At 49.1% G+C, this 27,909-nt stretch overlaps 1 protein-coding gene across 3 annotated transcripts in view; it reads left to right on the forward strand.

The window, feature by feature from the left end:
- Positions 1-27,909, forward strand: part of SCTR (secretin receptor) — a 63,046-nt gene that overhangs the window by 2,874 nt on the left and 32,263 nt on the right. The window contains exons 2-3 of one of the 3 annotated variants that reach the window (XM_082630585.1): positions 9,500-9,635; positions 27,087-27,194. In XM_082630585.1, coding sequence (XP_082486711.1) covers positions 9,500-9,635; positions 27,087-27,194 — 244 coding nt within the window. Of the gene's footprint in view, positions 1-9,499; positions 9,636-24,941; positions 24,976-27,086; positions 27,195-27,909 lie in introns of those variants that run through there. The other 2 variants (XM_082630586.1, XM_082630587.1) reach the window with 2 other exon arrangements.

Here is a 27,909-nt window from a genome sequence, read left to right on the forward strand (position 1 = left end):
TCAGGGGAAGGCTCTTTAATCCAGGGCGTCTGGCAAGCTGCCCATCCGAGAACCTGAGTCAAGCGGGGTGCAGGGCTGCTTTTTCCTTCAAGCAGGGCTTCTTAACTTTGACGCTGTAATTCTGGATATTAAACCTGGGCTTTTCACAAGGGGTGCTGGGAAGAGAGCTAGGCCGTCCCCTGGCACGGGAGGGAACGAGGGGGTGGAGACAGGGGGTGGGGCGGAGGCTGTGCTGTCTTGTGCCTTGTGTGCTGTCCAGCAGCATCCCCGGACTCTAGCCACCAGAAGCCAGTGCTATCTCTGCCAGTCGTTCCAACACAAAGTGTCTCCAGACGTTGCCAAATGCCCTCGGGGAGCAGGCAGGGCAAGACTGCCCTGGTTGAGAACCACTGTCTTAAATGTAATGTTTCAGGGGAAATGCGTGAACAGGGTTCACAACAGGTGTCACTGGATGTTGGATTCAGGGTGGTGGGGTTGGTGACAGGGAATCTGAGCCAGAGGACAGAAGCAGGTGTACCTGATGGAGACCCATTTCCAGACAAGAAGACTTCTGCAGGGCATGGGTTCCTTGGGCTTCTCCACCCTCCCTTCCCCCGCACCTTCATTCCTTCTCAGTTGACGGCTCAGAAACACAGAAACTCCAAGGATGGGGTCTGGCACACATGGTGGTCCCCACGCCTCTCTGGGCTGCATCTGGACCCAGAGGCTGACGAGCTCTGTGGCAGCTGGGTGAGCAGAATTTTAGGAAGGCCTGCAAAGGTCACCAGAGGATCTGGCTTCTGCAGCCTTTTAGAGGAAAGTCACTGGCAGTTTTGGACAATATTCTGAGGAAGTATCTGTGCGTTTCTTTTTGAGTGTTTACTGCCCCTAGATTAGCGTGACTGATGACGATGATGGTGATGATGGTGAAGGCTTCCCTTACTGAGCGCTTGCTTCCCGCCAGGTGCTTTGCTCAGCCCTTCCTGGCACTGTCTGATTTACTTCTCACACCAACAACCAGTATCCCCACTGTGCACATGAAACAGAGGCTCAGAGAGAGGTGAAGCCATTGGTCAAGGTCACCCAGCTGGACACGGTGGCATGAGGACCCAAACCCAGCGGTTCTTAGCCAGAACGTGCGTCTGCTCCCAAAGAGAGGCCGCTCTGGTTTCTGGTGCCCAAGGCGCTGTCATGAAATTCTCTCCCACACCGCAAAATGACACTAATTTCAGTTTAATCTAATCGCTTCATAAAACATAAACAAAATACTGGATTACACACAGCATTTTATTGAGGGGGCCAGAGATGAGCCTGGGGTCACGGAGTCCAACAGAAGGTGCGCTTCCCACACTGTTTAGGGGAGTCCTCCAGGCTTTGGCACCCCTTTTAGGAGATGCTATAGAGTTCCCCTCCCTCTGTCCCAGCCCCAGTATTCCCCGCATGCCAGGCACGGGCAGAGCTTTCTTCCTGGCACCCCTTGTTGAAAGCGCAGACTTCATAACCAGGATTAGAGCTCTGCCCACAGGGCGGCCCCTGCAGTGGCCCCTGGTTTGGTGCCTGCACCCCTGCCCTTAGCAAGCTGAGGTTTCTCACCACTGACCTTCGCTAGGGCTCTGGAACAACCTGCAGCCCAAGGCAAGCCCCACAACACTCAGATCCTATCTGCTTGCTTACATGACAAACAGAGGGCTGCCCAGCATTCGAGAGGACACGAAAAAACAGGGATCTCCTGGGACCCACCCAGCTTCAACAGGCCATGTCTGACAGAGTCCAAGGGGCCTCTGGGGAAGGGACCTCTCCGGTGCATCATGTCCTGCCCGGCGTGCTGCCAGGATTCCTGAGTTTTCCAGACTTCTCCAGAATCCCTTCGTGCCCCACATCAGTTCCCTTTACCTTGGCTCCCAGAGGCTCCCCCTGGTGTCTTCTCAGATTTCTGACCTCACCACCTCCTCTTTCATTTTCAACAGACCGGGTCTACCTCCCATTTCCTGAGAGTCAGGGAATGAACTTCCTCTGAGCAACATCTTGCTCTCACAGAGGTGTCTGAATTGTACCCTCCTGTGCCCTTCTTCCTGCCATAACAGACCACCACAGACTGGGGGCCCTTAAACAGTGGACGTTTATCTTCTCATAGTTCTGGAGGCTGGAAGTCCCAGATCCAGGGCCAGCATGGTCGGGTTCTGGGGAGCCCTCCCTCCCCAGATGGCTTGTAGACAGCTGCCTTATCCTCACATGGCCTTTCCTCTGAGCGGGCACAGAGAGAGAGTGAGCCCTCGGGTGTCTCTTCTCATAAGGACACGAACCTATCAGATCCGGGCCCCAACCCCTTGGACCTCATTTGACCTTAATTACCTCCTTATGGGCCCGGCTCCAAACAGAGCCACACCCGGGGTTAGGGCACCAATGTATTCGTTGGGGGACACAGATATCCTGTCCATAACACATCCAGGCGGAACAGAGGGTCTGCTCCAGCCCACGGTCATCCCTACACCTGTGCTCCCACCCCACCCCTACCATGCTCAGTGACTTTTGTCCTGAGACGACACAGAGGCAGCCCAGTCCTCACTGTCCTCCTCTTGACTGGCTTTTTCCATCAGCTGCTCAACCTTGCCAAGCCTGGTGGCACAGGGTCCTCCCCCTGCACTCTGGGCCTTCTGGCCACAGTTCCATCTCTGACGTTTTACGGCCAGCGTCATCTTAGAAGAAGCGTCCACGACCCCTGCCTCCACCTCCGCCCATTTCTCAGCCAGCCGCACCCTAGCTCCCACCCGCCACCCACAGGCTTCAGTCACCAGGGCCTGTGTTGCCACATTCACTAGACAGGGTGCAGTCTTTGGTCTACCCGGGGACCACGTGACTGATGAGAGGCGCTGGGCGTTAATGAATAACAAGATCAAGATAGCAGGCGCACACCCAGACTGTCCTGGTCAAACTGGGCAGGACACCCATGGGACCCCAGGCTCTTGGAAGCATTCCGTGCCAGGACACCCTGACCCTTTCCCCGCCTTGGCTCCTACCTTTCGCTGGTCCCACTACGCCTCTCGAGACATTCCTCCTCTCGCAATGGTTCCTCCAGTGGCTAGGCCCCTCCTCTCGCGTGGCTGGCTCCTCTCGCGTGGCTGACTCCTTCTCGCGTGGCTGGCTCCTCTCGCGTGGCTGGCTCCTCCTCGCGCGAGGTTCCTCCTCTGGCGTGATCGTTCCTTAACGCTCTTATTCCCAGCCTGTGGGGGTCGTTCCCCGAGCCCCTGTCTCTGGCCCTTGATCTTCTGGATCTGCTCCCTCTTACCGTGTGAGCTTCTTTGGTCGTCTTACCGCGTCACAAACCCAGTCTTGCTCAACCACACTTCTCTCACCTCAGCTCCCAGGCCTACGTCTCCTTTCCTTGTTTTCCCTGTTCTTGGAGCTGTCGAGACCCCCAGAGCAGACGCATCATGGGAGCCACGCCGGCCCTGCCCTCAGCCGGCCCTCGGGCCCCTGCCGGCTCCGTTTCGTCCGTCCGCATCTTCTCCGCTCTGTGGGGATGACTTCTCGGGTGCAGGCGCCTCCCGGGGGCCCCTGCCGCTGCTGGTGGTCCATCGTGACCTGGTGGCTGCCTTCCCCACGCGCTCCCGCCTCGGGCCACTCTGACTCCTTGGAGCCGGTGAGCTCCGGGAGCAGGACCCGCGTCTATTCGCCTTTGATCGCGGAGCGTCCTGGGGGCCCAGTAAGTGTTTGATGACGTTTTGTGCTTCGAACTGGTTGTACGATCGAGTTCCCTCTTTTTCTTTCTCATCCTATAAACTAGACTAGTATTTCTCTTGTTTCCCCCTTGAAACTATTCCTTTCCGGTCTCAGTGTTGGCAGGTGAGTAATTATATTGTAAAGTGTGATGAGCAAAGTGATGCTGCGTTTCTTCACCTTCAGAATTCAACAGGTTTTCATTGTATCTCCTCCCAGATTTTACCTTTTCGGATTTAAGAGCCCAAAATAGCTAACAGAACCCTCTCTTAACATCTTTCCTCTCTTATTTTGGGGTCTGCCTCGTTATTTTCTCTCTCTGCAGGTTGGACTTTTCTATCCCCAAATTATTAATTAATTGGATAATTACTCAAGTGAATAAGAGCTTTTTCACTCCTTCAGAGATTCAAAAATTTACTTCCTCCGTGTGCTTTCTTAGGAAGTGACTAGAGAACGTGCTTCTGTAAAACAAGGAAGAAGAGTAAAGAAAAAGGGAATCCAGGAAATGGAACTGTGGCTGGGGGAGCGGGGAGCGGCCCCCAAAACCACAGGCCGGTGTTGGGAAGAGGAAGGAGGTCTGGGGGAGGGAGGGCTCCAGGGGAAAACGAATAGGACTGTTGTTTTTTTTTAACATCTTTATTGGAGTATAGTTGCTTTACAATGGTGTGTTAGTTTCTGCTTTATAACAAGGTGAATCAGCTATACGTATACATATGTCCCCACATCTCTTCCCTCTTGCGTCTCCCTCCCTCCCACCCTCCCTATCCCACCCCTCCAGGCGGTCACAAAGCACCGAGCTGGTCTCCCTGTGCTATGCAGCTGCTTCCCACTAGCTATCTGTTTTACGTTTGGTAGTTTGTGTATGTCCATGCCACTCGCTCACCTTGTCCCAGCTTACCCTTCCCTCTCGCCATGTCCTCAAGTCCATTCTCTACGTTCGTGTCTTTATTCCTGTCCTGCCCCTAGGTTCTTCATGACCATTTTCACCCCCTAGATTCCGTATATATGTGTTAGCATACGGTATTTGTTTTTCTCTTTCTGACTTACTTCACTCTGTATGACAGTCTCTAGGTCCATCCACCTCACTACAAATAACTCAATTTCTTTTCTTTTTATGGCTGAGTAATATTCCATTGTATATACGTGCCACTTCTTCTTTATCCATTCATCTGTCAATGGACACTTAGGTTGCTTCCATGTCTGGCTATTGTAAATAGAGCTGCGATGAACATTGTGGTACATGACTCTTTTTGAATTATGGTTTTCTCAGGGTATATGCCCGGTAGTGGGATTGCTGGGTCGTATGGTAGTTCTATTTGTAGTTTTTTAAGGAACCTCCATACTGTTTGCCATAGTGGCTGTACCAATTTACATTCCCAACAACAGTGCAAGAGGATTCCCTTTTCTCCACACCCTCTCCAGCATTTATTGTTTGTAGATTTTCTGATGATGCCCATTCTAACTGGTGTGAGGTGATACCTCATTGTAGTTTTGATTTACATTTCTATAATAATTAGTGATATTGAGCAGATTTTCATGTGTTTGTTGGCCATCTGTATATCTTCTTTGGAGAAATGTCTATTTAGGTCTTCTGCCCATTTTTGGATTGTTTGTTTTTTTGATATTGAGCTGCATGAGCTGCTTGTAAATTTTGGAGATTAATCCTTTGTCAGTTGCTTCATTTGCAAATAGTTTCTCCCATTCTGAGGGTTGTCTTTTGGTCTTGTTTATGGTTTCCTTTGCTGTGCAAGAGCTTTTGAGTTTCATTAGGTCCCATTTGTTTATTTTTGTTTTTATTTCCATTACTCTATGTGGTGGGTCCAAAAGGATCTTGCTGTGATTTATGTCATAGTGTGTTCTGCCTATGTTTTCCCCTAAGAGACAAAGACCAACTTGATTTTTAAAAACTGTTTAAAGGGAACTTTTCAGTAGTAATAGCTCTTGAGGAAAATTTTATATACATTTCAGCAATACTTTCACCTTCCCTGGTTTCTCGTCCTGTGAATTTTAAGTAAAATTATATTTAATACTTTTTTTAAAGGGGGTGAACTCTAGAGGGTAGTTTTTTTCTTCTTCATCTTTTATTTTTCTATTTTGTCTTAAAAAATATTTTTTGGCTCCCTGTATTGGCAGCATGGAGTCTTAACCACTAGACCGCCAGGGAAGTCCCAGTTTATTCAATTTTAATGGAAGGATAAGGGTAAAAGAAATGTGGGATGATCCACTTCGTACCCACTAAGATGGATATTATTAACACAGAATAACAAAGGCTGATGAGGACCTAGAGAAATTAGAACTCTGTACATGGCTGGCGGGAAGGCAAAACGGGGCAGCTGCTGTGGAGAACAGTGTGGTGGTTTCTTAAAACAGTAAACACAGAATTACCGTACGATCCACACATTGTGCTTCTGGGTATGTACCCAGAAGAATCAAAGCAGGGACTCGAAAAGATATTTGTACACCTCTGTTCCTGGCTGCATTATTCACAGTAGCCAAGAGCTGGAAACAACCCAGCGATGAATGGATGAACAAAGTGCGGTCTGTCCATACAATGGAATAGTATTCATCCTTAAAAGGGAATGAAATTCTCATAGATGCTACAATGTGGATGTGAAATGAGCCAGACACAAAAAAGCCGATATTGCATGACTCCACTTATATGAAGTACCTAAAACAGACACATTCATAGAATCAGAAAGTAGAATAGAGGTGACCAGGGGCTCCAGGAAGGGTAACGGATAGTTACTATTTAATTGATACAGAGTTTCTGTTGGGCCAGTTGAAAGGTCCTGGAGATGGATGGGGGGATCATTGTACAACTTTGTACACTGAACCATGGTTAAAATGGTAAATGTTATGTATAGTTGACTACAACTTAAGAAAAAGAAATGTAGAATGAAAAGAAAAAGTTAAACGGTCTTCTGATGTTTATTTTTCCATAGTCCCAGGGAAAAACACAAGGGAAGTTAAATTTTTCTTGGAGAGGTTCCCATTGTAGGTGTTCCCTCCTTCCTCATCTTGCTCCATCGCTCTCAGGACCCTCTTTGCTGCAGCGTCCCTTTCTTCATTTCCAGCAATGCACATGGCCTCCCACTTTTGGGAAACGTCACTCCTACCCAGTCAGCTGTGCTGTGTAACAGTCACAGAAACTTAGTGCCACATAGCAATGCATGTTTACTTCTTTCTTAGTGTTTGCAAGTGAGCCGGGGTTTGACCAGCTATGATACTGACGTTGATCCAGTCAAGGTGCAAAACAAGTCTGCAACCCTGAGGACCCTGCGTGGTGCCCTGTTAGAGTCACACCTCCCTCCCTCCCACTCTCCCCCTCCCTTCACTCCTGACAACCACTAATAGGGTCTCCATTTCTATTGATATAATTTTGCTGTTTCAAGAACGTTATATAAATGATGTGGAATCTAAAAAAAATGATACAAATGAACGTATTTACAAAACAGACTCACAGACATAGAGAACAAACTTATGGTTACCAAAGGGGAAAGGGGGTGGAGGGATACATTAGGTGTTTGGGACTAACATATACACACTATATAAAATAGATAACCAACAAGGACCTACTGTACAGCACAGGGAACTCTACTCAGTGCTCTGTAATAACCTGTAAGGGGAAAGAATCTGAAAAAGAATGGACAGATGCATAACTGAATCACTTTGCTGTACACCTGAAACTAACACAAAGGCTGTAAATCAACTATACCCCAATATAAACTAATTAAGTTTAAAAAAGAATGTTATATAAATGGAATCATACAGTATGTAACCATTTGGGATTGGCTTTTTTCATTCAGCGTATCTCTCTGGATATTCATTTCAGTTGGTCCATGTATTACTACTTTGTTCCTTTTTATTGCTGAGTAGAATTTCATAGTATGGATGTACCATAGTTTGTTTAACCATTTACTCATTGAAAGGCATCTGGACTGTTACAGTTTTGGGCTGTTAGGAATAAAGCTGCTACAGATAGTAGTGTTCAAGTTTTTTTGTGAATATAAGTTTTCACTTCTCTGAGGTAAATGCCCAAGAGTGCAATGGCTGGGTCATATGGTAGTTGCATGTTTAGCTTTTCTTAAGACACCGTCAACCTGTTTTCCAGAGTGGTTGTCTCATTTTACAGTCCCACCAGCAATTTGTCAGTGACCTGGTTTCACCACAACCTTGCCAGCATTGTTGTCATTTTTTATGTTAGATATTCTGATAAGCATGTAGTGATATCACATTACGATTTCAGTTTGCATTTACCTAATAGCTAATAATGTTGAACATCTTTTCATGTGCTTATCTGCCATCTGTGTGTCTTCTCTGAAATGTCTTTTCATGCGTTTTGCCTATGTTCTAAATAGATTTTTTTTTTTTGGCCACGTTGGGTCTTCATTGCTGCGTGCGGACTTTCTCTAGTTGTGGCGAGCAGGGGCTACTCTTCTTTGCGGTGCGTGGGTTTCTCATTGCGGTGGCTTCTCTTGTTGTGGAGCACAGGCTCTAGATGTGCGGGCTTCAGTAGCTGCAGCGCACAGGCTCAGTAGTTGTGGCTCAAAGGCTCTAGAGCGCAGGCTCAGTAGTTGCGGCTTGTGGGCTCTAGGGCACACAGGCTTCAGTAGTTGTGGCGCATGGGCTTAGTTGCTCCGCGGCATCTTCCTGGACCAGGGATCGAACCTGCTTCCCCTGCACTGGCAGGCGGATTCTTAACCACTGCGCCACCAGGGAAGTCCCTAAATAGATTTTTTAATTTGTTTACTATTGAGTTTTGAATGTTCTCTGTCTGTTCTAGATACTAGTTCTAATTTGCGGATTGCAAATATCGTCTCCTCATCTGTAGCTTGCCTTTTCATCCTCTTAACATGGTTTTTCTTGGAGCAAAAGTTTTTAATTTTGGTGAAGTCCAATTTATCAATTTCTCTTTTTATGGATCGTGCTTTTGGTGTCAAGTATAAGAAATCTTTGCCTGGCCCTACATCTTGAAGATTTTCTATGTTTTTTCTAAAAGTTTTAGTTTAATGTTTTGCGCTCAAGTCCATGATCATTTTGAGGTAATTTTTGTACAAGGTACGAGTCTTAGTTCAAGGTTCATTTTGTTATCTGTAGCTGTCCAGTTGCTCTGACACCATTGCCTATTCTTCTACTAATACCATGCTGTTTTGATTCCTGTAGCTCTACAGCGAGTCTTTAAACTAGGTGAACTGATTCCTCCCACTTATTTTTTTAAATATAATTTATTTTGTTGAGAGGATTTAGGTTTACAGAAAAATTCTGCAGAAAGTACAAAGAATGACCATATACCCCCTCAGCCCTTCCTCTCCAGTGTCTCCTATTACTAATGTCTTGCATAAAAGTGGTGCATTTGTTAAAATTGATGAGCTAATATTGATACGTTAACCGAAGTCTCTAATTTACGTTACTTTTTTTACAAGTCTTTTTTATTGAAGTATAGTTGCTGTACGATACTGTATAGGCTCTAGGTGTACAACTCGTGATTCACAATTTTTAAAGGTTATGCTCCATTTATAGTTATTGTAGAATATGGGCTCCGTTCCCCGTGTTGTACAACATATCCTTGTAGCTTATTTTATACCGAGCGGTCTGTGCCTCTTACTGCCCTGCCCCTAGCTTGCCCTCCTTCCCTCTCCCTGCTGGTAACCACAAGTCTGTTGGCTGTATCTGTGAGCACGCTCTTTTTTGTTACATTCACTAGTTTGTCTTCCGCGTTTTGAGTCTCCATGGTCTGGCCCTTGCCTGCGTACTAGACTCAGCTTCGTGGCAGTGACGAACATTCTTGGCTTTGGGCTTGCAGGTGGGAGCCCTCCCTCGGCTGTGCGCTGTGCTGCAGGTTCTGCGGGAAGAGCGGGACCAGTGTCTACAGGGACTCGCCGAGGAGAGGGCCAGGCGCCTGGCCCCAGGTACGTGCACACCTGGGCCCACTCTGAGATGTGAGTTGCGTCCAGGTCCACTGGGTTGGGGGCAGGTAGGGGCTGGAGCAGCTGCGTCCTTTCAGAGAATAAGCTGAGGGGAAGGACCTGGAGTGACCCTGGTGACCAGTCTATACACACACAGAGAAACCACGTCATCGCCTCTCTTTGGTTCTCTGAGTTTGTGGTTACAGCCAGGGTTGTTGAACCATTAGCTTCTACATGATGACTTTACCAAGGTAAGCGTTGAGCTGGAATTACTCATCAAGGCAGTGTACTTCTCACCCATTCTCTCACCTCTACTGCTAGTTTGATGGGAGAGGCAGCGTGGGGTCTGGAAAACTTGGAGTCCATGGCTGGCTGACCCTCACCGGCTGTTTGAACACGGAAAAATTATTTAACCTTTCAAGTCTCGCTTTACTGATCTATAAAACACAGGTGATAAAGTCTACATCAGAATTATAAAGATATATGAGATAAAGTATGTTAATACAGGTGTTTCTTAAATATTATTAATTTAAATATTGTTAGTCAGGACTGTAAATATTATTAATTTGATATTTACATGTTAATTTTCTTTCTGTTCCCTGCTTTCACTTACCTGCTTTGCTTTCACTCATCTAAGGGCAGGGAGGGATGTGGCATTAAGAGAATAATCCTTTACAGATAGTCAGACAAAGACTTGTACAGGCAAGGTCTTAGCAGGACGGGTTACAATAGCCGACAGGTGGAAACAACCCATGTGTCTGTCAGCTGATGAATGGGTAAAGAAGATGTGGTCTGTACATACAATAGAACAGTATTCAGTCTTAAAAAGGAATGAAGTACTGATACATACTACCACGTGGATAAATTTTAAAAAACGTGAAGTGAAAGAAGTCTGTTGTAAGAGGCCATGTGTTATATGATTCTCCTTGTAGGAAATGTCCCGATTAGACAAATTCATAGAGACAAGTTAGATTCGTGGTTGTCAGGGGCTCAGGGGAAACGGCTGGGGAGTAACTGTGTAGAAACTGCCTTTTGGTGGTGGTGAAATGTCTACAACTAGATAGAGGTGCCGGTCACACAACACTGTGAATGTACTAAATGCCACTGATTGTACACTTTAAAGTGGCTAGTGGTTAATTTTATGTGAGGTGAATTTCTTTTTAATAGACTTTATTTTTTTATTATTATTTTTTTTTGTAGTACGCGGGCCTCTCACTGTTGTGGCCTCTCCCGCTGCGGAGCACAGGCTCCGGACGCGCAGGCTCAGCGGCCATGGCTCACGGGCCCAGCCGCTCCGCGCGGCATGTGGGATCCTCCCCAACCGAGGCACGAACCCGTGTTCCCTGCATCGGCAGGCGGACTCTCAACCACTGCGCCACCAGGGAAGCCCTAGACTTTATTTTTTAGAGCAGTTCCCTGCAGAGTGGAGCGGAATTACAGAGCATTCCCACGTACTCTCTGCTACCCGCTGCCACCCAAACACACAGCCGTCCTCACCGTCAGCATCCTGCAGCCGGTGCTGCATTTGTTACAGCTGATGAACCTACACACCATCGTCACTCAGAGTCCACAGTTTACATTAGGGGTCACCCTTAGTGTTCATATTCAGTGTGCTTTGAAAAATGTATGATTGCACATATCCACAATTCTACTATCTTACAGAGTAGTCTCTCTGGCCTGAAAATCCTCTGTGCTCCACCTATGCATCCCTCTCTCTCCTCTAACCCCTGGCAACCACTGATCTTTTTACTCTCTCCATAGTTTTGCCTTTTCCAGAAAGTCATATAGTTGGAATCATGCAGTGTGTAATCTTTTCAGGTTGGTTTCTTTCACTTGGTAATATACATTTAAGGTTTTTCTCATGTCTTTTCATGGCTTGGTAGTTCATTTCTTCTTTGAGCTGAAGGATATTCCACCGTCTGGATGTGCCACAGTTTATCCATTCTCCTACTGAAAGACATCTTGGTTGCTTCCAAGTTTTGGCAATTCTATTTCAAGTTGTTCTGTGCAGACATAAGTTTTCAATTCATTTGGATAAATACCAAAGAGAATTGTTGCTAGATCGTATGGTGAGAGCATGTTCAGTTTTGTAAGAAGCTGCCAAACTGTCTTCCAAGTGGCTGCACCATTTTAATTTCCCACCAGCAGTGAATGAGGGTTCCTGTAGCTCCACATCCTTGACAACATTTGATGTTGTCAGTGTTTTGCTTTGTTTTTTTTAATTGTAGTAAAATACATGTAACATAAATTTTACTGTCTTAACCATTTTTATTTATTTCTTTTTCTTCCAGTTTTATTGAGATATAGTTGACATACAGCAGTGTATAGGTTTAAGGTGCACAGCATAATGATTTGACTTACATATATCATGAAGTGACTATCACAAGAAGTTTAGTGAACGCCGTCATCTCTTATAGATGCAGAGTTAAAGAAATAGAAAACAATGGTGTGACGAGAACTCTTGAGATTGCTCTCTTAACAACTTTCACGTATAACACACAGCAGTGGTAACTGTATTTATCATGCTGCACGTCACATCCCTAGTACTTATTTGTCTTATAACTGGAAGTTTGTACCTTTTGACTACCTTCCTGCAATTCCCCCCAGCTCGGCCTCTGGTACCACAAATCTGATCTCTGTCTGTGAATTTGTTTGTTTGATTGTTTTTGAAGTACAATGGACCTACAATGCTATGTTAGTTTCTGATACAGACATAGTAATTTAATATTTCTATACGTTTCAAAATGATCACCAAGACAAGTCTAGTTATGATGTGTCACCATACAAAGATACTACATAGTTATTAATTATATTCCCCACTCTGTACGTTTCATGCCAGTGACTCATTTATTTTGCAACTGGAACTTTGTATCTCTTAATATCCCTCACCTATTTCTTTCCTCCCCCACCCTGCCTCTCTCTGGCAACCACCTGTTTGTTCTCTGTAATGTGTTTCTTTTTAGTTATGTTTGTTCATTTGTTTTATAGATTCCACATTTATAAAATCATAGAAATCATAGTGAAATCGTATAGTATTTGTCTTTGTCTGACTTATTTCACTTATCATAATACCCTCTAGGTCCATGCATATTGTCACAACTGGCAAGATTTCATTCTTTTTTATGACTGAGTAATATTCCATTGTGTATATATGTACCACATCTTCTTTATCTGTTCATTCATCTGTTGATGGGCACTTGGGTTGCTTCCGTATCTTGACTATTGTAAATAATGCAGTGAGCATAGGGGTGCATGTATCTTTTCTAATTAGTGTTTTTGTTTTCTTTGGATAAATACCCAGGAGTGGAATTGCTGGATCATATGATAGTTCTATTTTTTAAGTTTTTGAGGACTTTCCGTAGTTTCTCCCCAGTGGCTGAAGCAGTTACATTCCCACCAACAGCGCACGAGGGTTCCCTTTTCTCCACACCCTCGTCAACACTTGTTATTTCTTGTCTTTTTTTTTTTTTTACACCAAAGAAAAATTTATTAAAGTATAGATTACTGGTTATTTAAAAATACATGAGAAAAGACAAACATACAAAGGCATTATCATACAACTGATTTCTAAACTCAGTACTTTTGAAATGCAAAACAATGATCATTACCCCCAAAAGTCAGTTTGAAACAAACTGATTTTTAAGTTGGTATTATAATTCTTTTCACTCAATTTTGCTTACAAATGTTACTAGGTTTTTCAGTTTCGCCACATATCAGAACTTTTTTTGACATGTTTATTTCTCAAAGTAGAATATAGTTATTTCTTGCAATTAATGTCAGCAACTATAGAAAGCTTCTCTTAAGTCACAAGGATTCAGTATGGTTGCTGCTTTGGAAATAGTTACCATTCTGAGTTATCTATACTAAGACTCATGTATTGACAGGCAAAATGTTAATGGGCAAAGTATGGAGATTGAGAGCAGGATGACTAAGAAAAGATATCTTTTACTGCAGACCTGCTAAAAAAAGACTCCATTATTTACTCTGAGAGTATTGCTAAAGTCTTGTCTTTTTGATAATAGTCATTCTGACAGGTGGGAGGTGATATCTTGTGGTGGTTTTGATTTGTATTTCCCTGATGATCAGTGATGTTGAGCATCTTTTCATGTGCCTGTTGGCCATCTGTATGTCTTCTTTGAAGAAATGTAGTTTAAAAAAACATGTAAATTTCGTCAACTTAACCATTTCTCAGTGTACAGTACAGTTGTGTTAAGTTCACATTGCTGTGCACCCAATCTCCAAAACCTTTTATCTTGCAAAACTGGAGCTCTATACCCATTAAACAACAACTCTTTTCCTCTCTTCCATTATCCCCTGGGAACCATCATTCAACTTGCTGTTTCTGTGGATTGAATGGTTCTAGGTACCACAAATAACTGGAATCATACGGTATTTGTCTTTTTGTGATTGGCTTATGGTATCTCATTGAGGTTTTGATCTGCATTTACATGATGATTAGTGATGTTGAGCATATTTTCCTGTGTTTCTTGGCCATTTGTATGTCTTCTTTAAAGAAACGTCCTTTCAAGTCCTTTGACCATTTTTAAATAGGGTTGTTTGGTATTTTGTTACTGAGTTGTAGTTCTTTATATATTCTGGATATTAACCCTTTATCAGATATATGATTTGCAAATAATTTCTGTCGTTCTGTAGGTTGCCTTTTCATTCTGTTGATTGTGTCCTTTGATGTAGAAGTTTTTAAATTTGATGTATAACCTAATATATCTAATTTTACTTTTGTTGTCAGTTCTTTTGGTGTCATATCCAAGAAAGCATTGCCAAATCCAATCTCATGAAACTTCCTCTAAGAATTTTATAGTTTTAGCTCCTACATTTAGGTCCTTGGTCCATTTTTGAGTTAATTTTTATGTGTGGTATAAGGTAAAGGTCCATCTTCATTCTTTTGCACATGGACATTCAGTTTTCTCAGCACCATTTGTTGAAAGACTGTCCTTTTGCCATTGAATGGTCTTGGCACCTTGGTAAAAAAATCACTTGACCATATATGTGAAGGTTTATTTGGGGGCTCTCTTTCCTATTCCATTGGTCTATATGTCTGTCTTTATGCCACTACCACACTGTTTTGATTATTGTAGCTTTCAAATGGGTTTTGAAATCAGGAAGTATGAGATCCCCAAATTTGTTGTTTTTCAAGATGGTTTTAACTATTCTTAGGTCCTCTGAGATTCCATTAAGAATTTTAGGATGCATTTTTCTATTTCTGAAAATAATATTAAATAAATAAATATTAAATGAAATATTTCTGTCATTGGGTTTTCTTTTTTTTTTTTTTTTTTTGGCTGTGCCATGCGTCTTGCGGGATCTCAGTTCCCTGACCAGGGATTGAACCTGGGCCATGGCAGTGAAAGCCCATAATGCTAACCACTAGGCCACCAGGGAACTCCCTGTCATTGGGATTTTGATAAAGATTGCTTTGACTCTGTAGATCACTTTGGGTAGTATTGACATAAACATATTAAGTCATCTAATCCATGAATACAGGACGTCTTTCCATTTATTTGTGTCTTTAATTTCTTTCAGCAGTGTTTGGTAGTTTTCAGTGTGCACATCTTTCACCTTGGTAGTTAGGTTTATTCGTAAGTTTTTTATTCTTTTTAATGCTACTGTAAATGGATTTGTTTCATAATTTCCTTTGTAGGTTGTTCCTCACTAGTGTATAGGAATGCAACTAATTTTTGTGTGTTGATTTTATATCTACCCTGTCACTTTGGTGAGTCCACTTGAGGCATCATTAGGGTTTTCTACATATAAGATCACATCGTTTGCAAACAGAGATAATTTTACTTCTTTCCTCCAATTTGGACACCTTTTATTTATTTTTCTTGCCTACTTGCTATACACTGGGGCTTCCAGTACTATGCTGAATACAAGTGGCAAAAGTGGGTGTCCTTGTCTTGTTCCTGATCTTATAGAAAAAGCTTTCAGGCTTCATCACTGAGTATGATGTTCACTGTGGCCTTTATATATATGGCCTTTATTATATTGAGACAGTTTTTTTAAATTTCTAGTTTAAGTGTTTTTTATCATGAAAGGGTGTTGAATCTTGTCAAATACTTTTTCTGCATCAGCTGAGATGATCCTGTGGTTTTTGTTCTTCATTTTGTTAATGTGGTGTATCACATTGAGCAATATTCACATTTTGAACCATCCCTGCATCGCAGGAATAGATCCCACTTGGTCATAGTGTATAATTCTTTTAATGTGCTGTTCAATTCAATGTGCTAGTATTTTGTTGAGAATTTTTACATCAATGTTCATCACAGATACTGGTCTGTAGTTTTCTTTTCTTGTAGAGTCTTTGTGTGGCTTTGGTATCAGGGTAATGCTGGCCTCATAGAATGATTTTGCAAGTGTTTCCTCCTGTATAGGTTTTTGGAAGCCTTTGAGGAGGCTTGGTGTTCATTCCTCTTTAAATGTTTGGTAGACTCTATCAGTGAGGCCATCTGGGCTTTTGCTGTTGGGAGATTTTTTATGACAGATTCCATCTCCCGACCAGTTAGAGGTCTGCTCCGTGTTTCTGCTTGCTCGTGCTTCCATCTTGGTGGGTTGTGTGTTTCTGGGAATGGATCCTTTTCATCTAGGTTATCCATCTTGTTGGTGTACAGACCGGACAGCTCCTTTCGCAGTACTCTTATCTCCAAGTCGTGGCCTTTATTCTTGAAATCCTTGGACTGTTGGTCGTCCACTTTCTTGTCCCCCATGGCCAGGCCGGTGACTCCTTCCCCGCCCCCCTGCCACCGTGCTCAACCCTCCCAGGAAGCTGGCTGCCACCCAAACTGCTGCCGCCTCTGTGCCTTCTGGTCCTCTCAGCTGTGTCCGCCAGGCCGTCCCCTCCCTTCCCTTCCCGTCCCGCTTCTCGCTCCCTGAAGACAACTGTCTGCCCTCTGGTGGCGAAGGCGGCGGTCTGTGTGTGGCTGCAAGGGGAAGGCAGCCCCACCTCTGTATTTTCCAAAAGAAAGAGAGAGGAAGAGGGGTGCAGGGGAGGAGAGGGGGAAGAGGGAGCCCAGGCTTTTAAATTAGGCTGTGTGATCCTGAGCAAGTCCTATGTCTCTGGGCCTCAGTTTCGACATCTATTTTATGGGGTTGGTGTGAAATGGAAAGCATTCATGCAAAACATAGTTAGCACTTCTTGTTGTGAGGTGAGAATGGTGAGAAAAAAGGAGCTCAGGCTCCTCTCTTATGGCTTAGGAATGTGTTTTTGCACATGCGGCAGAGACTTGATAAGCGAGCTTCATTAAATAGGGGTTGGTTTCTTAGACACCACAAAAGACCCAGAGCTCGCGCAGAGTTCCCGGGTTTCCTCAGATTCCAGATCCCTCCTGTCATTCTGCTCAGTGTGGCATTCACCTCCTGGTCGTAAGGTGGCTGCAGCGCCTCCAGGGAGGAGGGAGAGTATTTTGGGGGAGAAGAGATGAAGGTCATGAGTTCAGTTCTAGACACACGGAGTGGAGGCTTCAGAGGAGGGCCGGCTGGGGAATGCTTCTGTCTGGCTGGCAACTGAGGCTGAGGTTGCGGGAGGAGAGGGCGAGGGAAGGGGAGGAGGAGAGGGCCCGGGAGCGGCTCGAGCCCCCGCACGAATCCGTCAGGAGCAGCCGTGGGCAGGAGGAAGGTGGTGCCGTGGGCGGCAGAGGCCCAGCAGTGTGGGTGCTGCAATGGGCTTCAGTCGAGTCACCCGTCCTCTGCATGAGGGACAGGGCAGGATGACAACTTTCTTCTGTAGGTTGAGCCTTTCCTTCCCCTCTGCTGGCTGTGGCAGGTGCTTCGGGGGAGCCAGACAGTAGTCTTACGGCTCACAGGGGCCCACCATTGAGCCACAGCCTCCTGACTTCCTGGGCCCTCCTGCCACCCCAGAAACTACAGCTGCCTGCATGTCCCCAAGGTGAACGCCAGAAATTCCTGTGACAGGGCGTGGGACTTGCATTCAGGCCTGAGGGATAAAGCCTAGAATGGCAAGCCACTGGGAGAGCTGATGGTGAGCTTTAGTTCACACTGAGAGGTTACAGGTGGTTATTTTAAAAATAAGCGTCTGACGTGTTTAAATGTCCTTTTGATCCCCAGTGGCTCCAGGATGAGGTTCAGCTCCTCACTCCCTTGTCCACGCATCCACCCCAGACATTTCCACTTGGCTCAACCAGATTGCTTACAACTTCCTGACCGTGTCTGTTTCTCTCCTGCCTCTGGGCCTTTGCACATGCTGATCCCTCTGCTCCAACACCATTCCCTCTTTTCCACCCTGCCAACCACTCTCCTTTTTAGACTCCTCCAGGAACCATTTCTCCCCGTGCAGCTGGCCACCCGGACTTCTGCAGGACCCTCTGTTTCTCTCCCTCCTGGCACCTCTGCACTGCATCGTAGGGATGTTTCCTGGATTGGGAGGGACTGTGTCACTTTCCTCTTTTTCCCCAGCGTGGGGCACAGGGCCTGCAAGGCCTAGTAGTTGTTGTGTGTTTATTGATGGCTTACTGGGTGAATGAGTGAGTGTAGGCGTTTGACTGAGGGCAGGGAGAGAGGAGACTTGAAGGAGAGAGAGGGAGGTGAAGCAGAGCCTTTGCAGCAGAGGATGTGGATGCCCCCGGCCTGCCCCGCTCGTCACAGACCAGCCGGGGTGAGCAGCGTAGCCACGTCACCCATGGGTAGTGCTCCCCAGAGCCTGACCTGTGGGCCCGTCACCCTGTGGATGCCGACCTCACATTGCAGTTCCTGGGAGGCTGCGGATGTGCCCAGCTTGACCGACCTGGAGCAGGTCTAGCCATCTTCTGTCCCCAGAGGCTCCCATGTGGTCCTACTTGTGCATCCAGGGCTGAGAAGGCGCAGTGGGACTCCTGCCGGGTTCTGCCGTGAGCTCCCTGGGGAGACCTCGCTCTCCTCGTGTGCGATGGGGCTGTGCTGCGTACACAGTAATTACAACTGTGTCTGGCCAGGCCGTGGCAGCTGGGTGAACGGGCCCAGGTCGGCCCCGTCCCAGCACAAAGGCTCAGGCTGCTTAGATCTGTTTTGCATTTTGTTTGGCCTTCTGCAATTTTCATTTAGGAAAAGAGGTCTATTGTTTTGAAAACCTGGTTTAAAAGCCCCTGAGCCAGAAGACTTCTGAGTCTTCTGAAGTCTTCTAAGGACCTGAACTCCTGGGAAAGTCTTGAGGCCTGTTCCCCTGACAGGTTGAGAAAGCTGAGCCAGAAGACCCATCGTGGAGCTTAGAACCGACATGGTGGCCGCGGGGGAAGATTCCTTCAAAGAATGAAAACAGGAGAAACAGCAAAGGCATAGAGCCCTTGGTCAGGCTCCGCCCCGCGGATCCCCATCAGGACCAGGTTGCGGGGGTGGGCCGGGGCTGAGGCCGCCTGGGGGCGGTCCGACCCCATAACCTCCACTCAGGAGTGCGACTCCTGAAGTCCTGGGTGCCAGGGCCCACAGGCCCTCCGTCCCCAGCAAGGATCTGTCTGGCGCCTGAGGCGGGGAGGGCCTGGCGGACTCTCTGTTGGGGGTATAGGTTAATGGTTAAGCTGCCCGGTCTTCCCTGGGGAGGAGGTTAATGTTTGAACGCCAGAAGAGTCCCAGGAAACACCACTCACCGAGCTGTCACCAAGCCCGGCACACTTATCACGAATAAAAAATTAACTCTTCAGCTATTCCGGGTTAGGTGGCCAAGGCCTTCGGAACATTCTGTGGGAATATTTCAGGGTCACCCTAATAGCTGCATGGCGTGCTCTACCCGGCTATTTATTGCTCTGTTTTCAGAAGCTGATACGCCTTCAGAGCTGGCCGGTTGAAGGGCTTTGCCTCTCCCTAAGGAAGAATGTTCCCGAGAGACAGTGCGGTGGCAGGAAAGATGTGGGCTTAGCATTTTGGACAGACCTGGGCAGGTGTGCTGCTCTGTCGCTTAGGGGCCGTGTGACCTTGGGCAAGGCCCCGATCCTCTCTGGGCCTTCGTGTCCTAGCCTTCCAAATGGGGACACAGCATCCCCTTTTCTTCTTGTCTCTGCCAGCTGGTTGCCCACTCCCAAAGAACATGGGCTGGCTTCTAGCGGGTGGCGGGGGGCAGTGCTTTTTTATTGAGGTGACATTCACAATATCAACCATCCTAAAGCAAACATCTCAGTGGCATTTGGCGCATTCACAGTGCAACCATCGCCACCTCTGCGTAGCTCCACAGCAGTCTCATCACCCCAAGTAAGACTGTACCCGTTGAGTAGTCACCCTCATCTTGCCCCCTGCTCCGCCCCTGGCAACCATGCATCCCCTCCCTGTCTCTATGCTTTTGCTGACTCTGGACATTTCATAACGAGTGGAGCCACAGTCCATGACCTTTGTGTCACCTCCTTCCACTAATGTTTCCAAGGTCCATCCACGTTGTGGCACTGCTCTCAGTGCGTCTCACGTGCTGGCTTTTAATGCAGTTTCTCTAACAAACATTCCAGTCCTCTTCTGGCTTCTCCTGGCTCCTGAGGGCCACTGGCAGCCAGGCAACCTGGGACCTCCCTCCCCTGCCCAGAGCCCAGCTCTCTTGACCCTTGCCTTGGCACTACTGATCTGGGCTCGTTTTGCAGAAACAAGTAACTTATGTTCATGTAGCATTTTCGACATATTTTTTCAGTTCTTAAAGCAGCCTGTGCAGTAAGTACCATTGTCATCCCCACTTCACAGATGAGGAAATTGAGGCTCTTGGAGGCACAGTATCACCCAGAGCTGAAACAGGACTCTCAGCCTATATCTTTTGACTGCAAATCCTGAGGATTGTCTATTTTACAATCCAGACTGAGCTGTGAGGGACTGATACTCTCACCCCGCAAGAAAAGATTGGCATTTGGGAAAAAAAAAAAAAAAAGAGGAAGAGAGAGACTGTGGATACCAGTTAATGTCTATTTAGTGTGAGGGGCGGCGTGAAAGGAAGTGTTTCAGCCAGGGAGGACTAGGAGGACTTTTCGGGCCCCAGGCGCGGCTTGTGCCGTCGGGGAGGGGGTGGGGAGGCTCAGCGTCCGGGCTCAGAAGCCACCTTGAGCAAGCCTCCCGGACCCAGCCTGCCTCAGGGAAGTGGCGCTCAGCCTCACATTCAAAGGGTCCTTCGTCTCATCCCATGCAGCCTCCTAATTGCATGACCCTCTCTGAACACTCTAGGTGGTGGGCACCCCACTACTCCCCAAGATAGTTCTGTGGAACGGTTTGTGCTTCTTGGCTTAAAGAGGAACACCCCCAGCCTCGTTGCTGTCGCTCCTGTGCCATGCCTGTAAACGCCGTTGCCACCCTGGGCCTTCAGTTCCTCTAACCCACCCTGACCACCTCCGTGTGTGGTCCAGCCATCACAAGCAGGGCAACGCCTAAATACCGTAAATACTGCAAAGCCAAGGAGACCGCCCTAGGTTGCCCCTGGGGGTGGGCTCAGAAGGCAGAGCGGGCATGATGAAGCCAGGAAACAGGCTGTCGGTCCTGCCCATCTGGACGTGTTCCCGCAGCCGTTTCTCCTCTGGGCTTTCCCGCCATCTGGGGCGAATGGGCAGCAGGGCACTCATGCCTCTTTCTGGAACCTTCTGTGTGCCTGCTCATCACATCACCCCTTGTCTCCCTAGTCTGAGGGAAGTCTTGCTCTTTTTCTGTTTTCTCCTAAGCGTTTTGATTACACCAGAATTCCTCTTGATCCCCCTGCCCCAGGGACCTTTGGAAGCCCAAGTCAGGGAGATCGTAAGTTTTCCTGCCCTCCTTGGAGACTGTGAACTAGTAATCTGAGGAGGAAGGACAGAAAAAAGGAAAAAAATAACCAGGAGGAAAAAAAGATCCACTGCAAACACAAATCATTAATTCCCTCCAAAATCCTGGGGGACGTTACTATGCCCATTTTATAGATGAGGAAAGTGAGGCTCGTAGAGGTAAGTGGCATGTCCAAAGCTCAGTCCGTCTCCGCCACACTTCACTTCCACCAAGGATGCCATGCTGTGCCGTGGGCCCCTCCAGGTGACATCTGTGGTCCCATGGTGTCTTGTCTTGTTTCCCTGCTTAAACTTGCACACCCTTCCATCCCTTCCCCTCCAACCAGGCAGTCGGTGTCAGCAGATGACCTCAGAGGTGGTGGAGGGTTGTGGGGATGCCTTTGGCCCTGCTTGCCCTGCAGCAGCCAGTTTACGTTCATTCCAGCCCTGCCCTCCCAGAGGCGCTGAGCCCTCCCTAGTGGCTCTGTTTACAAAGCTCCCCTATCCCTTACCTCATGGGTCCCCCTCAACCCCGGCTCAGGCGCTGAGCTTTGCTGCTCTGGGTCTAAAACTCCCAGCCCCCCACAGTGACCCGAGTTCTGTGCTTCGTCCCTTCCGAACCAGAGCCCCACGGGAGGCCAGACCAGGACGCCCCCCTCCCTTTCCTGCTCCACTTGTGCAGCCTTCCCCGCACTCAGAGCAGGAGCCTGTGGGGAGTGGGGTCTGAGGCCCTCCACTCACACCCTGGAGCAGCAGAAGAGGGGTCCCTGCAAGCAGCCGGGGGCTGCGCAGACCCCCTGCTTCCCCGGCCAGAGTCCCTCCAGCCCGCTTGCACCATGCCCCTTAGGTACTGTGGTTTCCTTAATGTTTTTTCCTTTAAATCAATTGGCTGACTTTTTTTCAGCACGCTGTACGTTAGCTCTTAGGCTTATTCATCATACCTGACTGCAGCTCTGGAATCTTCGACCAACCTCTCCACCTTTCCCTGCAACCCCAGCCCCTGGTAACCACCATTCTATTCTCTGCTTTTGTGAGTTTGACTCTTCTGGATTCCACATACCAGGGAGTTGATAACAGTATTTGTGTTTCTGTGTCTGGCTTACTTCACTGAGCATCACGCCCTCTGAGATCGGCTGTGTTGTCACACATGGCAGGATTTCCTTTTGTTTGTGTGTTTTTGGCTGTGCGGCCTGGCACGCAGGATCTTAGTTCCCTGACCAGGGATCGAACCTATGCCCCCTGCAGTGCAGAGTCCTAGCCACTGGGCTGCCAGGGAATCCCAGTAGGCTGAATAATATTTCACTGTACTTTTCCTTACCCATTCACCCTTTGATGGACACTTAGGCTGTCTCCATACTTTGTGGCAGATAACGCTGCAGTGCGTGTGGGGTGCAGATCGCTCCTGAGACAGTGACTTGATTTCCTTTGGGTGTGTGTCCAGGGGTGGCATTGCTGGGTCATATGGCGGCTCTAGTTTAATTTTTTGAGGAAGCTCCATACCGTTTTCCACAGTGGCTGCGCCAACTTACATTCCCACCAACAGTGCATGAGGGTTCCCTTTTTTTCAACTGACTTTTTTTTAACTTAGCCTCATCCTAAACAGTAGTAACCCTCAGAGTCACAACTGTGATGTGCTTGTTCTGTAACCTTTTAATGCATATTCAATTCTCTTTTTAAACATGTACAGCTGTTAAAAGGGTTCAACCATGTACCAGCTAAAGGGGCACACCGCCACCATGCGCTCCTCACACGCTGGTCCCCTGGGTGTGTGTCAGCACCTGCCCTGCCCTGCGCAGACAGTGAGGCCAAGGCTGGGAGAGTGTGGCCATGTCATGGGGCTCGGAACGTGAGAGATGCCGTGTGGAGTCAGTATCCAGGCCTCCTACCGCCAGTGCTCAGCCTGGCATGGGACCTCAGCTCTACCAGTCCTGCTGTCGCCCTGCATGTCACTTCGCCTCTTGGGGCCTGGGTTCCCCGTCTCTGCCATGGGACAGCAACCCTACTCGACCCCTGCGGCGCACAGCGCCTGCTGTGTGTCCAGCGCAGGGCTGGATGGCCCCTTCCCAGCCTCTTCTGCCTACTTGGGCGATAGGAAGGACGTGGGTGTGAACCAGCTGTAGGGGGATCCCGCTTCCTTCCCAGCCGCTCCCGCCCGGCCTTCTGCCAGCACAGGCCAGTGTCCCTGTGGGCCCGGCCTGACATGCCCCAGCTCAGGAAGCCCGCCAGACACCCTGGCCCCCTTCCCATCTGTCTGGCCAGCCGGACATGGGTCGTCCGGCCTCATGGACTGGGGCCATGGACCAGTGCCCTGGCTGACCTGGCCAGCCTCAGCCCTGAAGCCACTTCTCCCAAAGTGAGGGAAGAGGCTCCCGTGTGTTTCCACAGTGGGGAAATACCCCGTCTGCTCCCAGGAGGTGTGCCTGAGCCGGTGGGGCTTCTTTAGAAGCAACGAGGCCGTGGGGTCCCCTCACCCTCCAGCCTCCAGGTGTGGGAGAACTCAGAGTGGAGGCAAACTGTGCTTGTCTGTCCAGGGCCCTCAGGACCGTGTCACTGTCCCAAGGGCATCCAGGGGCCAGGTGAGCCACGTCCATGGTGGAAATCTGCAGGACCGGCACCCAGAAGTGGCAGAACCCTGCCTGGGTGCCCTGGGGAGTTTCAAGAAGAGAGAAGGTCCAGCTCGCCCTCGTTCAGGGTGCTCTGTGAGAGCTGGGGTGAAGCCTCGGGAATATCCAAGGGGGTCTCAAGTCCCACATTCCTCGAAGGACGCAGACACCTGGTCCTTGGACTCCTGGATGCCTTCACTGTCCTTGTGGGAGCCCCATCCAGGCCCCGCCCTGTGTGCCCATGGCGGCTCTCCTCCGTCGCCTTCCCCTCCCTTGTCCAGGGCCACAGCCTCCCTGTCCCTCCCGGGGCTCTCCACCTCCAGAGCCCCCCAGACACCCTCCTCCAGGAAGCTAGGGCTGATGCCCTGGAGACAGGCAGGTGGGCGGAGCCTGGCTGGACGGTCGCCTCCCAGCCCGTCCATTCCTGGCTGTGTGACTCCAGGAACCTGCCTCTCCCTGCTCTGCCGCTTTGTTTGTAAACCGAGGACAGAGCCGGGTGCCTGGCAGCGCTGCTGTGCATTCAGCGAGCTGCTGTGTGTGAAGCACAGAGTGACTCCTGCTGGGACCAAAGCAGAGCTGGTGGCAGAGAACCGGAAGGCCAGGACCTTAGCGTGGGGTTCAGAAGTCAAGTGGGCATCACAGCGAAAGGCCATTTACAAGGGATGGGTGATGGGGAAGGGAAGGGGCCGGAGGCTGGGGCGTTCATCCATTCCTTAGACGCTTGTGGACGTCTGTGCCTTGCCCAGCCCTTGCGGGCACAGGCGTCCAGCAGCCAGGAATCAGACAGGTTCCTGCTCTCCGGACTGTCTGCCCGGGGTGGGGGGGGAGCCATCTGCACCCAGGCACCAGGAGGTGACCTCACTGTGACCTCTCTGGCCTCTCACCATCATCTTGGATGTGCTCCTGGGAGCCCAAGGCTGGTCTGAGCCCGGAAACGGGCCTTCGCTGTGGGGCGGTGCAGTGCAAAGAGTCTCACAGCAAAGCCTGACGACACATCCAGCAGTGCCCGTGGGGAGGTCGTCACATGCAGAGTCCTGGGGCTCAGGATATGATGGAATTAGAGCCTCCCAGGTGAGTCGGACGTCCCCTGCAGGATCAGAGCCTCTGCAGTGGGGCACGTCACCAGGGCGCGTTACATGGAGTGGACGAGGGTGTCAGGAGGATATGGATGCTGTAAGCCTGGGTTTTACTCATGCCTGGAAAGAGACTCTTGCTCTTTACAAAAGCTGGGAATTAGCCATCTGGGTAATCCAAGGGCCCCCTTCAAGCCACACGCATCTGCCAGTCCCTGGAGCTAAAAAGTGCCCTGCAGTTCAGAGGACCCAGCCTGGCCTGCCCTCCCCATGCCAGGATGAAACAAGAAAGGGCTTGGGGAGGAAGAGGACTGGGGAGGACGGCAGGAAGGAGCTGTAGTTCCCCTGCCCCCACAGAGTGCTGGGCTTCCCATGTGAGGTGGATCTCCTCCCCTGGACAACCTCAGGAGGAGGGCATCTGTTTCCCCCAGAAGAGCTGAGCGAGGAGCCGGGCTCGGGCAGCGCGTGTGTGGTGAGGCAGATTGGAACCCAGGTCTGTGGGCCTCAGGAGTCTGGGTTCTCTCTGAAGGTTGGGGCTCCAGGTTAGTGTGGTCTGCTCTGTGTTCCCCAAACCAGATGTGGGGTGACTGCTGAGCTCATGGGTGTCACCTCAGCTCTATTTCCGGTCTGCTCCAGACCTCCCCGGGTGATGCCCTCCCAGGTGGCATGGGCCCCCAGAAGCCTGTCACAGGAGCAATTTCCCTGGCTTTCTTCCCCCGGGATCAACTTAGGGAGAATTGGTGGGTGGTTATGTTAAATGATCATTTTTAACAGAGTATAATCATAACTCACGGGCAAGTGCAAAATGAATACCTGCCAAACATTGTACCTAAGTAATGAGAGAACCAGTAAGATATTACCACGAGTTCACAGGAGAATTCAAAGTACTGTACGCATAAGGCAGAATGGTAAAATGAATTTACAAATAGATGCAAACTGGCTGGAAACAATTCTGTATAAATTGTAGATAACTGATAGTCATGCAAATGCAAAGGAAGAGATAGAAATGTGGATTCAAATGCCTTTGGACAGGACATCAGTTGTCTACATTTTACAGAGTTGCAAAATAGCTCAAGGACGTAAAAGGCCAGAGATCCACAGAATCAGGTAACCCCGAAGGCTGTGATTAGACAACGCCTAGTTTTGCCTTGAAGACACCTGATAATCTTTTCATTTCAAAGCCTTTCAGTTACCAGAAGTGGGCCACAGGTGTGGCTCTGAGCTTCCTAGCAGCCAAACAAAGCAAAAAGGAAACAGCCTCAAATTCAGTGTCTATAAGGACAGATGTATACTACTTGTTCACCGTTAAGTCCAGCTTCACGTTGCCTTGAGACCATGTTCTCCTTTGGGGGTGGGGTGGGGGCCTCATCAAGGGAACCCAGTGCGGTGAAAGCAGCGTCCTCAGTGATGTTCCTACCACAAATGCAGCGCTGCTTCCATAGCCAAGGCAGCGGTTCTCAAAGTGTGGTCCCAGACCAGTAACACCAGCCTCCCCTGGGAACTTGTTAAAAATGCAAATTCTCAGGCTCCACCAAGACTTTGGGGGTGGGGTCCCAGCCATCTGTGTTTTAACAAGCGTTCTGGATAATTCTGATACAAGCTGAAGTCTGAGAATCATGGGACAAAGTTCTCAACCCTGCCATCACGGTAGAATGACCCAGAAAGCTTTAACACTGCATCATGCCTGAGCGCCACGCAGGACCGATGAAATCAGGCTGCCTGGATGTAGGGCCTGGTTAGGTATGTTTTTAAAGCTCCCCGGTGGTTGTACTGTGCAGCCAGCGTGCAGGCTCACTGCCATGGGGTCAGTGGGTGCGAGCAGAGGCCAGGAGACGCTCCATCTTCTGCTCCGGAGGAGCCCAGCCCTGTCCTTGCGAGGCTTATGTGAGACAGTGTGTCCCCGTGTGTCTTCAGCACCGAGCACTCACCGTGTAGATGCCGAGGCCACCGCCCCAAAGGTGACAGGGCCCATTAGACGCCATGGTTCCTGGTCCCGGGAGTGCAGCTAGTGGGGACGCCCAGGCACGGGTGCTGGTGCTGGTGCCACGGTGCTGGGGAGGCCCTGCGTCCACGCTGCGACCCGTCTGATGCCGCTTCTCTCCTCGGCAGGCTGCCAGGGGCTGTGGGACAACACGAGCTGCTGGCCCTCCTCTGCGCTGGGACAGACGGTGGAAGTGGCCTGCCCGCGGTTCCTCTGGATGCTCGTGGGCAGAAACGGTAACCGCTCAGCCCAGGGGCCCAGCTGGGAGGCTGTGGGGTGGCCCTCTGGGTGGGCCTGGGCCTGGCGGCCTGAGGCCGAGGAGACTTCTCTCGGGACAAGGAGTGAGTGGAAGGGTGGGGGTGGTCCTCGCTGGGGATGGGAAGCCTTGGCTGGGGAGGTGTGGTGTGGCCTCAGTTGTCAGGGCGCCAAGCAAGGGGGCCGGGGGCCACATACTGGGGAAGTGCTGAAGGAGGCCAGGCCTGCTTCTCCCTGCCCGGTGCCCTCTTCAAGGGGCTCCCCTCCTCCCTTCCACGTTTCTGCCCCCTGAGCCCCCGGGGCCCTTGCTCCAGCCCTCGTGTCTGGCTCACACCGGGCCCAGGCTGGCCTTCCAGGACACTTACTTCCTCTGTGCCCTCTCTGCCAGGCCCTGCTGGTGAACTCTGCCCTCCCTGGAAGCTTCTGGCAAAGCTGCAGTTTATAAGGGTTCCCTTAATTTCAGGCAAGGGAGAGTGAGGAGGTTGTCTCTGGGGACATGCAGGGACGAACACTGGCTAAAGCCCTGTCACGCGCCAGGCATGTTTAGAGACGTGAGCTCGTTCGGTCATCACAAAGCCACTGCAAACCACAGACCTTTTCCCTGCGCTTGACCCAGTTCAGGAGTAAAAGTAACAGCGTCCAAGAGGGCCTTAGCCGTTGGCCTCAGGTTCACAGCTGGGAGGTGGAGAGGCGGGG

This window comes from Mesoplodon mirus, assembly GCF_964341445.2.
Source record: "Mesoplodon mirus genome assembly, chromosome: 8".
NCBI classification, from domain to species: Eukaryota; Metazoa; Chordata; class Mammalia; order Artiodactyla; family Ziphiidae; genus Mesoplodon; species Mesoplodon mirus.